Consider the following 13,473-nt stretch of genomic DNA (forward strand, 5'->3'; position numbering starts at 1 on the left):
ACATTTCAGTAAAGCTGCATCGCAACATGTGCATAGATTATTGTTATAAGCTTCATGTACAAGCAACTAATGGTTTCTCTCCCTTACAGTGGCTCCCAAGATCAACGTTCCTCCAAGGTTCCGCGACACTGCCTTCTTCGACAAGGGTGAGAATGCAGTCATCAAGATTCCCTTCATTGGCAACCCCAGGCCCAAGATTACCTGGACCATGGAGGGTGAGACCATTGAGTCTGGCAGCCACTATGCAGTTGAAACTCAGCAGCGACACGCCATCCTCACCATCAGGGACGTCACTAACCTGGACACTGGCAACTACAGACTCACTGCAGAGAATGAATTGGGCTCAGACTCTGCCATCATCAAAATCCAGATCTCAGGTGAGCTTTGGTGTAAAATGTGTTTCATTCATGAGGAAAGAATCAAGATGTAGACATGCCTAGTGGTCATTCTTTTGTAATGGTATTATTTATTATGCTGACCTCATGTTTCATTGGCTTGCCACAGACCGGCCAGACCCACCACGCATGCCCAAGGTGGAGAGCGTCATGGGCAAGGAGTGTGTGCTCAGCTGGCAGGTGCCTGCTTGGGATGGCGGCGCCAACATTAACAACTACATCATTGAAAAGCGCGAACTGCCCATGGAGTCATGGATCAAGTGTGCCAACACTCGCCTCACCACCGCACAGATCAAGGGCTTGAGTCCAGGACACAAGTACCAGTTCCGTATCTATGCCGAGAATGTGTATGGGCGTTCAGACCCATCACAGGTAACCAGCATCGTGGAGACACCAGCACCACTCACCAAGAAGCACAAGAAGAAGGAGTACGAGGTGGATGAGACCGGTAAGAAGATCCGAGGCAGGAAGGAATCTGTTGATGACTACGACAGGTTTGTATTTGACGTGTACTCCAAGTACGTGCCACAGCCTGTGGACATCAAGCATGACTCTGTGTATGAATACTACGACATCCTGGAGGAGATCGGCACTGGCGCCTTTGGAGTGGTGCATCGCTGCCGTGAACGCAAGACTGGCAACATCTTCGCTGCCAAGTTCATCCCTGTGGCCTCCGCCATGGAGAAGGAGCTGATCCGTAAGGAGATTGACATCATGAACCACCTGCACCATCCTAAGCTGATCAACCTCCATGACGCCTTTGAGGACGATGATGAAATGGTCCTCATCTTTGAATTGTGAGTCACCATGATTATTGTTTATTGTTGTTGCTTCTAAAAACAATTATACTAAGCTGATTATCCTTTGACAGATCATTCTCATTAACACATCACAGTACTATGTAGTTCCTTGAACATTTACTTATTGATCTATTAATATTGACCTTATTACTAGACTTCCTTTATATGACAAAAATCATAATCTTACTGAAAGCAGACTAAAAATCCTTCTGCTCCTCCTCCCTGAACAGCCTGTCTGGTGGAGAACTGTTTGAGAGGATCACTGCTGAGGGCTACACCATGTCTGAGGCCGAGGTGATCAACTACATGCGACAGATCTGTGAAGGCGTGAAGCACATGCATGAAAAGAACATTATCCACTTGGGTGAGTATCCCACCCAAGCCACATCCACCTGAAGGGCTTTCTCACTGTCTTTTGGGATCACAGTTACTTCATGAAATTAACACACTCTTCATATACTGATTACATGTGTTCAGGGGTGCCATTTTCATACTATCTAACTTATCCCTTTGAAGCATTATCACTTATGTTTGTATTCTGTGTTATTTCATTAGATTCATTCAGTTTGTTTTTTCAAGTGGTAGTGCTGTCACCCAAACAACCCAGTGTATTTTAGTCTTTACATGCTGGGTGGTTAGAAAGGTTTCATATATCTGAAGGTGACTAATGATGAAAAGTCAGCATCTCACAGTTGTATGAGGTAAATAAAGATAACAAGAGGTGCCTCAGACAGCTGAAAATAAAAATTTAAAATCTGGTCTATCTCATTATGGTGCTCTATATTTTCAGTAATTAGTCTTAGATGTGGGGATACAAATTCATGACTCTCTTATTCTCACTTGTCATAAATCTTCCATCAGAATTATGAAGCATTATGATCACCCAGTATTTATTACTACAACATGTATACACAGTGTTACTTTTCTTTTATCTGCACATGCTCATCTGTCTCCAGTTTGCATAATATGCATTGGTTGGTTATTTTCCCAATGCAATATCAGGTTAAAATGGTTCTATTATTATTTATTATTATTATTATTGCTATTATTATTATTATCATTATTATTATTATCATTATTATTATTATTATTATAAATATCTATCACTCTCAACTGTTGTTACTACCATTGTGTGTTGTGTTGTGTTCACTAAACACACCAGACAGTTTTCTAGCCTGACTAATGCCTGTCTCACCTGCTGCACTCCTCACTAGTTAGCCTCAACTAGACTTGTGTTGTCACTTGTACTAAGACCTTAGTTCTCATGGTTGCCAACTTCTGTCTTCTTTGATTTTATGTGTATATGTTAAAGTGCTTATGTATTTTTTTAAGTTCTCTTAATTTTTGTGTGCGTCTGATTATCTGTCCAAGCAGTGATGGAATGTGACCTGAAATGTAGCAGGTTACAAGAGGTCAGAGTTGCCTTTAGTCTGCAGGACCCTTTAATCTGCCCTTTTAGACCATGACATCACGGTGACCAGAATCGCAATGTGCAGCAGGAAGTGACATGGCTGACTTGTTCATTTCCTGCATATCAGAAGTGCAGTGCAGGTCACATTCATGACCTAACCTAACCTTGCTTGAGTGTAGCTGCAGTCACACTCTTAACTCTGCACTCACGATCTTTGAGCCAGTGTAGTTTTAGGATAGCTGTCTTCTTTATGACCCTTATGACTCAATTTAGCTCAGAAGGACCTGATGTAACTAGCCCCGTGATGCTGTAACCTTACTTGACCTAGTCTTGATCCCTGTAAACCATTCCTGCTTCCTTTTTGGTCTTTTGACAGCAGACTCAGCCTTAGAATTTTGAAAGACATTGATCAATATTATGGATTGGAGAAATGGGTTTACTACCTTGACCTCAAACCTGACCACACACTTGACCCGACCTTGTGAAGTGTCATCTGACCACTTCATCAGCACTTCATGAATACAAAAACTCCATGAAAACAAAAACTGCCTCAACACATCACAAACACAAATCTGACAACCCTTCATATCCTTTCCTTAAAACTGAAATCCCAGAATCATAGTTATCTCCTCACCTAATCTCCTGTCCCATGACTACCTCCTCCTCCTCCTCTTCCTGACCCTCCTCCACCCTCCCCTGACCTGGCATAGGGTGGTGATGGTAATGTCCAGTAGTTAGTAGTTGGCAGCCTGAGAAGGACGTGTATTAAAGAAACACTTCTACCATTCTCCTTCAGGCATCAGACCAGAGAAGCTCTTGTTGGTTAGGGAAATACGTAATGACGAACTGTTTGTTGAAGGTTCGTGAATCAAATGTTTCCTTTTGCTCTTGTTTTTATATATTATCTCTTATTATACGTATGTTGTCGTTATATTTATTTTGACTTTCTCTCTCTCTCTCTCTCTCTCTCTCTCTCTCTCTCTCTCTCTCTCTCTTGTAGTCCCTGATGATATCTATAAATAGTATCTTTTGGTTTTACTTTCTTCTATGTATTTGTATCTTTTTTTTCTGTATTGTTTAGTCCATTCTTGTTTCACTTTCCTTTTTTTTTTGTCCTATTCCTCTTCCATTTTAGTATTTTTTTGTTGTATATTTAATTGTTGCAGTTTTGTGTGTTTAGTATGATTGTTTTTTTTTTCTTTTTCTTTTTTTCATTTGTCTGTGTTTGTATAGATGCTGTGTTGTTTCTCATCAAACATTGCATCATATTCTGTCTCTCTTTCTGGCATACACATACATACATTACACACACACACACACACACACACACACACTCACTCACTCACTCACTCACTCACACAATTTGTTTTCCAGTAACTCGAATTCTTAATCTTCTATGCCATATTTAGCACCTATTCCTCCATCACCTGCCATTAATCATCCTCTCCCTCACACCTCTTCTCTGCCAGGTATTAATATGATATCTAATCATACTGATCTGCTTTCAACAGTAGCTAACCAACATTCTAATCTCTAACCTGATGAGGAAACTTCAATAAAACTACATACAACTATTTTCTTGTAGGTAGAAGAGTTTAGTATTTTTCACTTATGGAATTTCATTAACAAGAGCATTAAGGGATGAAAAATTATGAAGAGTTTTTATGATGTTAGATTTCAGTATTTTTCTCTTTTTTTACTTGATCTACCTCCCCTTTTTCTGTATACTTTATCTATCTCTCTCTCTCTCTCTCTCTCTCTCTCTCTCTCTCTCTCTCTCTCTCTCTCTCTCTCTCTCTCTCTCTCTCTCTGTCACAGGTGTCCTCCCCTCTCAGGTACAGATGTTCCAAGGTCTCACTCCACCCTGTACAGATGTATTTAACTCCATCCCAGTGGACAGTCTTTTCTTTTCTCTTCTCTGTAATTTATCTTTTACTTTGTGACAACTTTTTTGGATTTGACGGAGGTGTTAGTTTGGCTCAGCCACAGGTGCTGAGAGTCGTGCTTCTGGTGCTGCTACGACTCCCCTGACATTTACTGTAGTAAATGCTTAGACTGATATAGAGTGCTGAATTTTCTGTTCTGTGCTCATCTCTTATTTTCAAATGTTTTCCCTCCCTTGTTCTTGCTTTTCCCTTCATCATGAGCAAAATGTTGAAGGTTCAGCTTGCAACATGAACAAGTTCTCACAAGGGAAAATAAGAAATTCTATCCCTTGGAATTTCAAAGTATGTATCATCCAGTCTTGGTTACATATTTCCCCTTCTCATTTATTGATAACCTGAGGCACTTTTTGTTGCTGTATATTATGCACTGCCATAATGTTCAGTCTGGACAAGCTACAATGTTGCAAGCTGTTAGGCAGAACATAGTGTCTGATCTGTTAGCTGCAGCCTCACTACCTGACAAGACAGGGGAGTTAGAGCACCTTTCTTATGCCCTAACATATCAGGTAAATCTTGTGTTTATATAATGAGCTTTCAGGCCCCAGATGGAGAGAGAGAGAGAGAGAGAGAGAGAGAGAGAGAGAGAGAGAGAGAGAGAGAGAGAGAGAGAGAGAGAGAGAGAGATTAATTAATTGGAACGAGGAAAGTGTCAAGTTTTTATAACATACTGATGTACAAGGGATGGTGAGAGAAGGGAGTGGGAGGCCCAGCCAGGTATGCCTTCATTCTGCACCTCATCACATTGGGACAGACAGGGCTCTGGAGAGGAAGACAGAGGTGATGGGAGAGTGTCTCACTGAGGACTCACCCTATCACCTCCCTCGTGTTGCTCTCCAACAGACGTGAAGCCTGAGAACATCATGTGTCAGACCAAGAACTCAACCAATGTGAAGCTGATCGACTTCGGACTGGCCACCAAGCTGGACCCCAACGAAGTGGTCAAGATTTCCACCGGCACCGCAGAGTTTGCAGCACCAGAGATTGTGGAGAGAGAGCCTGTTGGCTTCTACACAGATATGTGGGCCGTGGGTGTGCTTGCTTATGTCCTCCTCAGTGGCCTTTCACCCTTCGCTGGAGACAATGACATTGAGACGCTGAAGAACGTGAAGGCTTGTGATTGGGACTTCGATGATGAAGCCTTCAAGAATGTGTCCAATGAAGCCAAGGACTTCATCCGCCGCCTCCTTATCAAAAATAAGGAGTAAGTTCCCCATGTTGTTTTTAGTTGTTCCTAAATTCTTCATAATCAATTTGGTTCCCACTCTACTCCAAGTTTACAGTGAAAAATTCAAATATGGTGCAAGTTGGCTTTTTTTCTTGAAAATATAGTTTGCAGATTGCCGATTACTTATTTTACAATTACCATTACTCAGTCTTTTCACAATTCTTCCTCATGTAGGAAGCGCATGACCGCCCACGAGTGTCTGATGCATTCCTGGCTAAGAGGCGACTACTCCCCGCGTCTGGAGCCGATTGATATGATGCGATACATTCCCATCCGTGACAAGATCCGTGCCAAGTACAAGGAGTGGGAGAAGTTCCTGCTTCCCATCGGTCGCCTGGCTGAGTATTCCTCACTCAGGAAACTCCAGCGAGAAAAGTACAGAATACACGACACACACTTCGGTAAGCTACTGAAAGTGTATTTAGTTATGATATATCTCTTACATTTTTTTATGGCGAGTTAAGTAAAATGGAAGCTGTGATTCAACTATGTCCTTAGCAACAACTTATAGCAAACATCTTCCTTATTTGTGTTACTTCTTCACTCTCCTTATCTTATACTTTCACTTTTCCGTCTCTCTCACAGACCGTCTGCAGTGTGCGCCGAGGTTCGTGATCAGACCTCAGAATGCCTTCACATATGAGGGACAGAGCGTCAAGTTCAACTGTCGCATTGTGGCAGTGGCAGCACCAACAGTCTGCTGGTTCCACAACAACATGGAGCTGCGCCAGTCTGTCAAGTACATGAAGAGGTACTCTGGAGAGGATTATTCATTCGTCATCAACCGTGCCAAGTTGGATGACCGCGGCGAGTACATCATCCGTGCTGAGAACCACTATGGGGCCAGGGAGGAGCCTGTCTTCCTCAATGTTCAGCGTAAGTATTCCTCACCCATTCCCAGTTTCCCTCATCCATTTCCAGAAAAAACTTATCATCCTTTTAAATACCAAAAAAATAATTCAGTGAAACTTAAGAAAGACTCTACTATTGCATCATAATATGTATTAAACTACTAATGAAGAAAACAAGCAATTGAAAAAATAGCAGTCTAGCAAAGTGAATGAGTTCCAAAAATTTGTGAAAAAGAAACAGGCATGGAGCAAGCAATACAGACAAGAAGGAAGAGAAAAGCATGTCTTGGATGGAGAGAGAGAAGAAACAGGTATGAGTAAAGAGTAAAGTTTTTTCTACACTAGTTATTCCTTCCTCCTTATCTGACACTCATTGCTCTCTCAACAGCTCTTCCACCAGAGATCCCTCAGTACAGGCCACAAGAACAGATTGTGCGTCGTCGCCAGCCTCTCTCCTACAAGTTGTGGCAAGAAGAGAGTGAGAGTGCACCAAGCTTCACCTTCCTCCTTCGTCCTCGTGTCATCCAGTGCCACCAGACCTGCAAGCTGCTCTGCTGTCTCTCTGGCAAGCCAGTGCCTACTGTCAAGTGGTTCAAGGGCAACCAGGAACTGTCCAAGTTTGAGTATTCCATGAATCATGCTGACGGTGTGGTTGCCATGGAGATCGTGAACTGCAGACCTGAGGACTCTGGAAAGTACAAGTGCGTTGCCACCAACACCCATGGCCAAGACGAGACCTCTTGTGTGGTGATTGTTGAAGGTGAGTCTGTCCATCATTGCACACTACCACCCATCAGGTGATCCCTGCAGTTCAAGCCAGCCCCTTGCAGTTATGAGCACAAGTGATTTTCCCTCAGCTAAGAGTTGGAGATAATCCATCTTCAGTAGGATCTGATAAATTATTCCCTCTTACCCTTGTCCTATCCAATCCTCGGGCACTGATCTGTTTGTTTTTTAAGCCTTATCCACTCTGATGACAACTGATGGAACTTTTTAATCATCATTCTTGAAGTTCTTGGCTACCATTCCTGTAAGCATCACATATCAGTGTTCAGATTTGTCTTCATAGTACTTTCTGGTTCTTCTTACAAAATTGTGTTGTTTAAATGATTAAATACTGTATTTATTTTTACACAGCAGCAGTGTAATGCTGTATTGCCTTTCAGGTAAAGCATCATGTAGTCTTTAAGACATTACAGTAGCCAGTAATTCTATCTAGTAGCATTTAGTGCTTCATGCAACTTTACTCTCCAGACTAGTCTCACATTCTCCCTTGCCCTTTGCCATCACCTCAGAAGTTTTGCACTGGAGTTTATATTCAAAAGTTATTGCAGTCCCAGCTAGGTGCATTCATCTTCCCTCCTCTATTCAGTTGTCACTTTCATACTCTTACAAGTAAGGTTCCCTTTTTCACTAGTCTTTGACTTGGTTAGCATCACCTTTCTTTTCATGAAACCAAGCATTACAAAAGTAATGGTCAGTTTTCAAAGCTTTGTGCAGCTTCTGCTGCTTCCTGCCTCACAGCCACTCAACAGCCAACTCCCAAACTGAGAGTAAAACTATTTGTTGTGGTTTCTCCTCAAAGGCACCGGTGACCGAACGGCAGAACAGACAACTCTGATGAAAAATCTGAAATACACAGGTAACCTAGGCACCACAGGATGTGTACATCCACCAACCCCTGAGTGGTGTTGGTGGGTGGTGGTGTGCCGCTGTCGCGTGCAGCTCTAACCCTTAATGATGCAGATGGTAGTCATCGCTTGTGAACATGAGACCAGCTGAGTAGGGACCGTGTCCCTTCAGCTGGAGCTTGTTTACATACGATTGATTAGATAACAGTTTGATTACAATTAGTAGCATCAGATGCAGCCTGTCTAACCTGCTGCAGGCCACTGATGCCATGGCCCGCCCAGCCTGTGGGTCCCATACAGTCCATGAAATAACTTGCCCATGACAAGTTATTTATGTCCTTGCTATGGAAGTTCCTCTCACACAGCCATAACATTCTAAACCACCGGACCACCACCGCCATGACAGACATCCACACTGGCTGCACAGAACTATTTTTTTGGTCATACAGAATCTCCCTGAGTTTTTTACATTAACTTTTTTTTACATTTATTTACAGGTTAATTAATCAGGGTTCAACCTACTCCCCTCCTGCCTGCCTCTCTTTCTCTCTCACTTTCATTTTTACTTTTTTCACTTTCTTTTTCCTTTGTACTGAATTTTGGAATTTTCCACAGTACAATATCCTGTTTTTCAAACTTTTTTTCAATACTCCAGAACAAAGGATTCTGATGGAATTTAACACTGCACCTCATCCCACAACAGAATTTTCTCACATTTAACACCATTTTTTTTCCCTCACTTTTAAAACTCAAGGTAATGTGGTAACAGCTGAACAGACTCGCCTACTAAAGAATCTGACCACTGAAGGTAATACAATGTTAAAGTAGTATAGTGTAACACTTGGCATGCCTGTCAGTAAACAGCTTGACATTAGGAAGTCTGATACACCTTTTCTTAATCAGCTTTGTTGGGAGAAATCATGAAGAAGCTGCAGACAATTGAACTTTTGGTCATATCACATGTGACTTCCTGATGGCCAAGTGTCAAGAGTGTAATAACCTGTTGATGTTTGTGTCATGGGGACGTATGGCAATGTTATGACATCCTACTGGAGCACTGGACTTGACCAAGATGGTTCTTCACACCCTTACACACTTCTAGAAAAAAACATGAAATCTACGTATTCCCTGTAATTGTTATTCCTATTGTTCTTATTGTTTTCTTCTCTTGTAGTGATCAAGCTTACTGTTGTGACTCACTTGTAGTCCCATACACCTGCCCCTCAACCACTTCACCTGTAAATTTGACAACCATGTAGATTAGCAGCACACTGTTATGGAAACATGTTCCTCAGTCTGTCCAATCAATGTAACAAGCTTTCCATGTTGTAGTTAACCAGAGCAAGTCTCAAACTATGTATTCTTACTACCCTTGTACTGCAAGACTTGCTCTTCCACACTAGCTGTAACACCACTAGGCATCCATGCCCCGTGTACATACAGCCCTCCAGACCAGCACTCAGGGCCCTTGTAGATCACACTCTCGTGCTGTGCCACCAGCCTGCTCTCAGACTGGCATGCCATGACAGGCTCCCTGCACTAGACCTGACCTGTGACAACAGACTTTTGACTCTGCTTAGCCCTGTTTTTTTGTCTTGTTTTTACCACAGTGTATATTCAAATATTTACCACTGTGTATATTCAAATATACACGCAACCAGGTAAATATTTATTTTTCTTTTTCATTCTATATTTCAATTGTCTAAAGAATTCTGTTTGAGGTTTGAAAAATATTTTAGTTCATCAGTCAATCTTTAAATGAAACATCTTATTGTTTTCCCTTACCACTAGAGCAATTTTGAGAAAAATAACTGTTACCTATGTATTATGTCTGACCTTTTTACTTTCCATCCTTGTTGCATCACCATTACCTCAGACCGAAGGTATCTTGAGACCACCATCAAGGATCTGCCAGCACCTCCCACGCCAGCCATCAAAGTAGACACTGTCCCAAAAAAGACAACAAAGGTAAGTCTCATGCTGCTAACTGAACCTTACCCTACTATGGCCTGTCTTGCCTCTTACTTTTCTGCTTTGTGCCTTACAACATAGCATACCCCATGATCCTCTGACACTATTCCCAAAACATGACAGGTTGTATTCACAATCAAGCAATCCAAAGCATATATCAGCTAATCAGTATTATAACTCCACAGGCTGCCCCTGCTCCTGCCCCTGCTGCTGCCCCAAGCAAGACTGAAGACACTGGAAAGAGGGCACTGAAGCCTTATGGCAAGAGGCAAGACTCTACTGGCAGCACTTCCAGGTCTCGCTCAGCAACTAAGGAACTAGAATGTGAGTAGATTAAGCAGGAGTGCATTCTGTCTGATGGATGGATGGAAAGGGAGATAAATTACATTTCTGAATAAATAGTAGTCATCATGATTTCTCACCTGCTTCCTCTTTCAGTGCCACCTGATGATTCCCTCATGGGTCCTCCTGGGTTCTCTGGAGAGCTTCCACCCAACCTCTCTATCAAGGACGGAGAAATGCTGTGCCTGAAGTGCACAGTCAAGGGTGACCCAGAGCCCCAGGTGTCGTGGTTCAAGGACGGCGAGTCCATCAGCTCCTCAGACATCATTGATCTCAAGTACCGTCAGGGCCTGGCATCTCTCACCATCAATGAAGTTTTCCCAGAGGATGAAGGCGTATACTGCTGCAAGGCTACCAATTCCTTAGGCGCTGCTGAGACTAAGTGTACCCTTAAGATCATGCCCATGGAGCAGCAGATGAATGGAAAGGGTGGCAAGGGTGACAAGCTCCCAAGAATCACTGACCACCTCAAGTCCAGTGAGGTACAAGACGGCACCTCACACACCCTCTCTTGCAAGATCGGTGGTGCCTCCAAATTTGATGTGGTCTGGCTACACAATGAGAAGGAGATCAAGCCTTCCAAGGACTTCCAGTATGTGACGGAAGGCGACAAGTACTTGCTCAAGATTGCTGAGGTGTTCCCAGAGGATGCGGGAACTTACACCTGCGAGGCATTTAACGACATCGGTGAAACATTCAGCTCGTGCACACTCACTGTTATAAGTAAGTGGTTAAGAACTTTGCTATTCCCTAATATTACTATCCTTTCATTTTTTTTGCAACCTGCTGTCAGATATAATTTAGGTTTCATTCACATTGTCACTGCTGTTCTCACTCTCGCCTATTCTCATGACAGTATCCTTAGCTTATGTACCATCTTTCTCCCTTGACACTCAATCTTTTTTGCAGTACCGGGAGAAGACAAGAAGCAGCCAGCATTTAAGAAGTACCCACGCTCCCAGACAGTGGTGGAAGGCAAGGCCGCAAGCTTCCCCGTCAAGTTTGAGAAGGAGCCTCAGAAGGTTTCCTGGCTGAAGGACGGAAAGCCTGTGGATGAGACCTCTCCTCGCTACAAGTTCATGCAGGAGGGCAAGAAGGAGTTTGCCTTTGAAATTCCTAACTGCCTCCCAACAGACGTGGGACAGTATATTGTGAAGGCAACATCCAAAAAGGGTGAAACCACAGCTGCCTTCTCCCTTAATGTGCACTCTACCGATGAACTGTGAACCACCTACCCACCCCATTAAGGCATTGGTAAGTCTCTCTCTCTCTCTCTCTCTCTCTCTCTCTCTCTCTCTCTCTCTCTCTCTCTCTCTCTCTCTCTCTCTCTCTCTCTCTCTCTCTCTCTCAGCCTACAAACCCAGTATATTTCTCTCTCTCTCTCTCTCTCTCTCTCTCTCTCTCTCTCTCTCTCTCTCTCTCTCTCTCTCTCTCAGCCCACAAACCCAGTATATTTCTCTCTCTCTCTCTCTCTCTCTCTCTCTCTCTCTCTCTCTCTCTCTCTCTCTCTCTCTCTCTCTCTCTCTCTCTCTCTCTCTCTCTCTCTCTCTCTCTCTCTCTCCCCACAGCCTACAAACCCAGTATATTTACAAATCACAGTGATTCACCACAGTCTCATACAGCACCCAACAGACCCACAGTTTGTACTTCCTTAGTACATCTGTGAGCCACAGCTGTTTTATAGAAGATAACTGGATGTTTTAGAGATTCTAGTCTCCACTTGTTCTCACTAAGGAAGGACACTGTGGGTCTGTTGGTCATGACTTTATCTTCTTAAACTGTTCTGAATGTCACCACTATGCCACTGCCTCAGATTGGCAGTGTGTACATTTAAGGATTAATGAATTTCAGCCTCTCCTTGCATTCTTTTAAGGAGTAGTCAGCTTTGATTACTTGAGTCTCTACTAACACTGGTGCCTTCTGGCTTCCCACAGATTGGACCACATGGCCGCCAATGTCACGTGAATCTCGTGAGTCACGAGAGCGCGTGACTGACGAACTCCATGGCCCCTCAGTAAGCCCAGGCTGACTGTGGTGGCCTTCAAGCAAGCATTTTCACCGCGTTATAGTACTGTGTGCATGTTCGCTTTTGTGCTACATGTATATTTCCCGTGAGATTATTATTTATCATCACTACTATAATTAAAACAGTTATTAGTGATAGGAAACCTGTTGGATGGGGAAACATGTCCAAGGAGAGAAAGACAACATTAACACCATATCAGAGTTTTGTGCACACTATGTGACTAGATGTACGTATTCAGTTTTCAATCCCGTTCACACACACGCACACACATGAAGCACAACCCCAGCACACTACTCGTTTCAGATCTTTTTGGAACCTCCCCTGCTCCTTTTCAATCCTACTAGTGATGTTTTGTCCCCTGTTTACCCCTTGTTTTGTTTTGTTTCGATTCTCTAACAACAGGGAGATGGTAACCCGCTCTTGTATGGGTTGGAATTGCACCACAACTCATATGATGGTGGATTGGATCTCCTTAACCATCTAAGCCTCTCATTCTGTCTCATCGCCTCTTTCTCTCTTTACAAATTTCCCGCCATGTTCTCTCGTCGTTGTACGTTCGTCAGCCTGAGCACCAATCACATAGGCCCTCACCCTGCTACCCATGCCACGTTACATCCCAAGAGCCAATTAGGAGTTCTGACGTTTGTAACTTAACCAATGGCTGTGCTCAGATACAGTGATGGATACGCCTCAGTAGCCAACCAGAGGGTGTGGCTGGTGTGGGTAGTGGAGGAAAGGTAGATCAAGACGCTAACTGTACGAGAATTGCCATTGTAACGTGTATAAGGCTTTTACGCGAGAAATATATGTGAATTTTATTATCTTTGCCATTTTATTATTCCTTCTCCCCTTCCTATGGATAACTGAATTAAGCC

The 13,473-nt window shown here is 43.1% G+C and overlaps 1 protein-coding gene across 26 annotated transcripts in view; it reads left to right on the forward strand.

Annotated features, from left to right (window-relative positions):
- The window catches only part of LOC135088863 (twitchin-like), a 164,509-nt gene extending 151,090 nt beyond the window's left edge, over positions 1-13,419 (forward strand). For 25 of the 26 annotated variants that reach the window (XM_063983893.1, XM_063983905.1, XM_063983902.1 and 22 more), the window contains 13 exons: positions 90-377; positions 505-1,192; positions 1,426-1,559; positions 5,393-5,753; positions 5,952-6,178; positions 6,363-6,653; positions 7,017-7,388; positions 8,214-8,270; positions 10,136-10,227; positions 10,416-10,554; positions 10,669-11,295; positions 11,482-11,826; positions 12,507-13,419. In XM_063983893.1, coding sequence (XP_063839963.1) covers positions 90-377; positions 505-1,192; positions 1,426-1,559; positions 5,393-5,753; positions 5,952-6,178; positions 6,363-6,653; positions 7,017-7,388; positions 8,214-8,270; positions 10,136-10,227; positions 10,416-10,554; positions 10,669-11,295; positions 11,482-11,798 — 3,593 coding nt within the window. In that variant the 3' untranslated portion in view covers positions 11,799-11,826; positions 12,507-13,419. Of the gene's footprint in view, positions 1-89; positions 378-504; positions 1,193-1,425; positions 1,560-5,392; positions 5,754-5,951; positions 6,179-6,362; positions 6,654-7,016; positions 7,389-8,213; positions 8,271-9,013; positions 9,068-10,135; positions 10,228-10,415; positions 10,555-10,668; positions 11,296-11,481; positions 11,827-12,506 lie in introns of all 26 variants that reach the window. The other variant, XM_063983896.1, reaches the window with a different exon arrangement.
- The last annotated feature ends 54 nt before the right edge of the window (positions 13,420-13,473 follow it).

The sequence above is a fragment of the Scylla paramamosain genome, chromosome 32 (assembly GCF_035594125.1).
Source record: "Scylla paramamosain isolate STU-SP2022 chromosome 32, ASM3559412v1, whole genome shotgun sequence".
Taxonomy (NCBI): Eukaryota; Metazoa; Arthropoda; class Malacostraca; order Decapoda; family Portunidae; genus Scylla; species Scylla paramamosain.